Consider the following 2215-nt stretch of genomic DNA (forward strand, 5'->3'; position numbering starts at 1 on the left):
TTCTTAGAATCAACTGCATAATATTTAAATTATCTTTATTTCTTATGATAATTTTTTTGTTTTTGTATTTGTTTCAGACTTATATCTTAGAATCAAGATTGATGTAAGAATCAGAAACTATTGTGAATACTTTTTTCACTGCTTTCAATATTTATTGTGAAAAAAGGTTTTTTTGATCTTTTGATTTTTTGTTTTTAATCTTGACTAATAATCTATGAAAAAAATTGCAATTAACTGTCCTATTCTTTCCTATTGATTAAAGATGAAAAAAACATAGAATTTTTTTTTCACGATTTCCTAAACTACAATTGATTGCAAACAGCTAATTGAAAACATTATTCTCCCCCTTTAAAATCAGGGACTAACAATTTATAACATATTAATGAAAGGACAACGCTTCCACAAATAAGAGTTATTTGTGACGGATTTCCTCTCTCATTGCCTTCACAAAGTCTTGAAAATTTGCATAAGACGGCCCCGTTTCGCTCTTCACTGCATCTTTTGCTCTCTCGCTCAATTTCAACACTCTTGCCTTCATCTCATTATCTTCACTTACTCTCTTCACCCCCATCTCGATTTCCCTATTTTCTGCTATTCCATCGATGTTTGTATTCAAAGCCAGCCCAATCTTCCAGATGTCTACCACATAAGCAGATATTAGAAAGTGCTCTGCAAAGTAAGGCCAACAGAGCATGGGAACTCCCATGGCGATGCTTTCCATTACGGAATTCCATCCACAGTGAGTGAAGAAACACGCAATAGAAGGATGAGAAAGAACCTGCGTCTGTGGACACCATGGCACAAAATATGCCCGATCTTTGGTGGCTTCCATGAATCCTGGAGGAAGTTTAGCGCTCGACCCGTCCATGAGATCACTTCGCAGAACCCACAGAAACGGTCTCTGGGTGGCCTCCATACCCATCGCAAATTCTTCCAACTGTCTCTGGTTCACTATTGCCAGGCTTCCAAAGGACACGTACGCCACACTCTTCGGAGACTGCTTGTCTAGCCAATCCAAACATTCTGCTTCTTCTGCCCAAAAGTTCGCTGTGATTTTTGAATTAACTTCCCCATTGAGACGCGGAGAAGGGATACAGGGACCAATTGAACAGACCGAGGCTCCTTGGGCAATTAGGATATCGATTATGGGGGCTTCAAGATAATAGAAAGAATTGAACAACACCCATTTGAGCTCCCTCGTTCTTTCCATGTAACGTTCAATGAAGCCGAAGATAAAGTCTTGTTGGTTTTCATTGAATCCAGCAGCCCACGGAAGGTGTGCAGAGCAGAGAGGCGGCATGGAGGGAAGGTATTTCACCTTCGTAAAGTCATTGGGGACTCCTGTAGAGTGATCAAAACGAAAATACTGATTACTCCATTGTTTGAGAAATTTATGCCTTTGTGTGATTAAAAGGAACTGTGGGGCTTACCATTTGAAGGAACAAGAGAAGAGGAAACGAGATTGGGTAAATTATAGATCAGAGCATAGGTGGCAGTAAACATCACCCAGAGAGCAGCCATTGGAATTCGGTGACGTTTGGCCACATCTAATGCGGTGGCGGCAAAGCAGTCCGTTATCAAACAGATGTCCTCCTCAGGATCCCGCCTTTTCATCTCCCCAATCAGTTTGTCAATGAAGGAGACGATGATGTTTTCTGTCACATGACACAACTTGATAACGTCTGCGCGAGTATCGGTAGGAGGAAGGCCATCTGAGACGACTATCCAGCGAATATCACCATGACTGTTACCTTCCCTAGAAACAGCAGAATCTTTTTCAATGGATTTGTTGGCCTTTGCAATACGAGAATAGTTGTAATCGGTGCTGACAAAAGTGATTACAAATCCTTGTTCAACTAGTTTATTAGCCAGCTGCATCATGGGGTTGATATGGCCTTGGGCGGGGAAAGGAACCAGAACAGCATGAGGTCTCCTATGTTCACTTCCAGCCATGATTTTCCTTTCCGGTCAACTCAGGCACTTATTTTCGCTCTTCAATCCAAATACCTATCTCTGAAAATCCCAGAAATTTCACCCTCAATTTACAAGAAAAGATTAAGTAGTCGTACGCCCCTTTAAATTCACAATTAGTTTCTCAGCTATTGAAAGCCACTCCACCATCTAGTAATCAGCATCACTATACCAGTTGAAGACGTGCTTATATTGATGTGTAGGCCGACGGCATAGTGTCCCACACCTGGAAAGGATCAGAGCC

At 41.2% G+C, this 2215-nt stretch overlaps 1 protein-coding gene across 1 annotated transcript; it reads right to left on the reverse strand.

Annotated features, from left to right (window-relative positions):
* Window positions 1–412: 412 nt before the first annotated feature.
* On the reverse strand, window positions 413–1953 carry LOC131055571 (7-deoxyloganetin glucosyltransferase-like). The gene is made up of 2 exons (XM_057990036.2): window positions 1431–1953; window positions 413–1341 (listed from the first exon to the last, which is right to left on the reverse strand). The coding sequence occupies exons 1-2, from the start codon at window positions 1951–1953 to the stop codon at window positions 413–415; spliced, it is 1452 nt and encodes a 483-aa protein (XP_057846019.2).
* Window positions 1954–2215: the final 262 nt, after the last annotated feature.

The sequence above is a fragment of the Cryptomeria japonica genome, chromosome 10 (genome assembly GCF_030272615.1).
Source record: "Cryptomeria japonica chromosome 10, Sugi_1.0, whole genome shotgun sequence".
Classification (NCBI taxonomy): Eukaryota; Viridiplantae; Streptophyta; class Pinopsida; order Cupressales; family Cupressaceae; genus Cryptomeria; species Cryptomeria japonica.

What these genes read in the sequence shown, in the direction of transcription:
- LOC131055571 (XM_057990036.2), bottom strand. Translation starts at nt 1,953, where the DNA reads ATGGCTGGAAGTGAACATAGGAGACCTCATGCTGTTCTGGTTCCTTTC. An exon ending in TTCTCTTGTTCCTTCAAATG is followed by an intron (nt 1,342 to 1,430) that starts GTAAGCCCCACA and finishes ATCACTCTACAG; the next exon opens with GAGTCCCCAATGACTTTACG.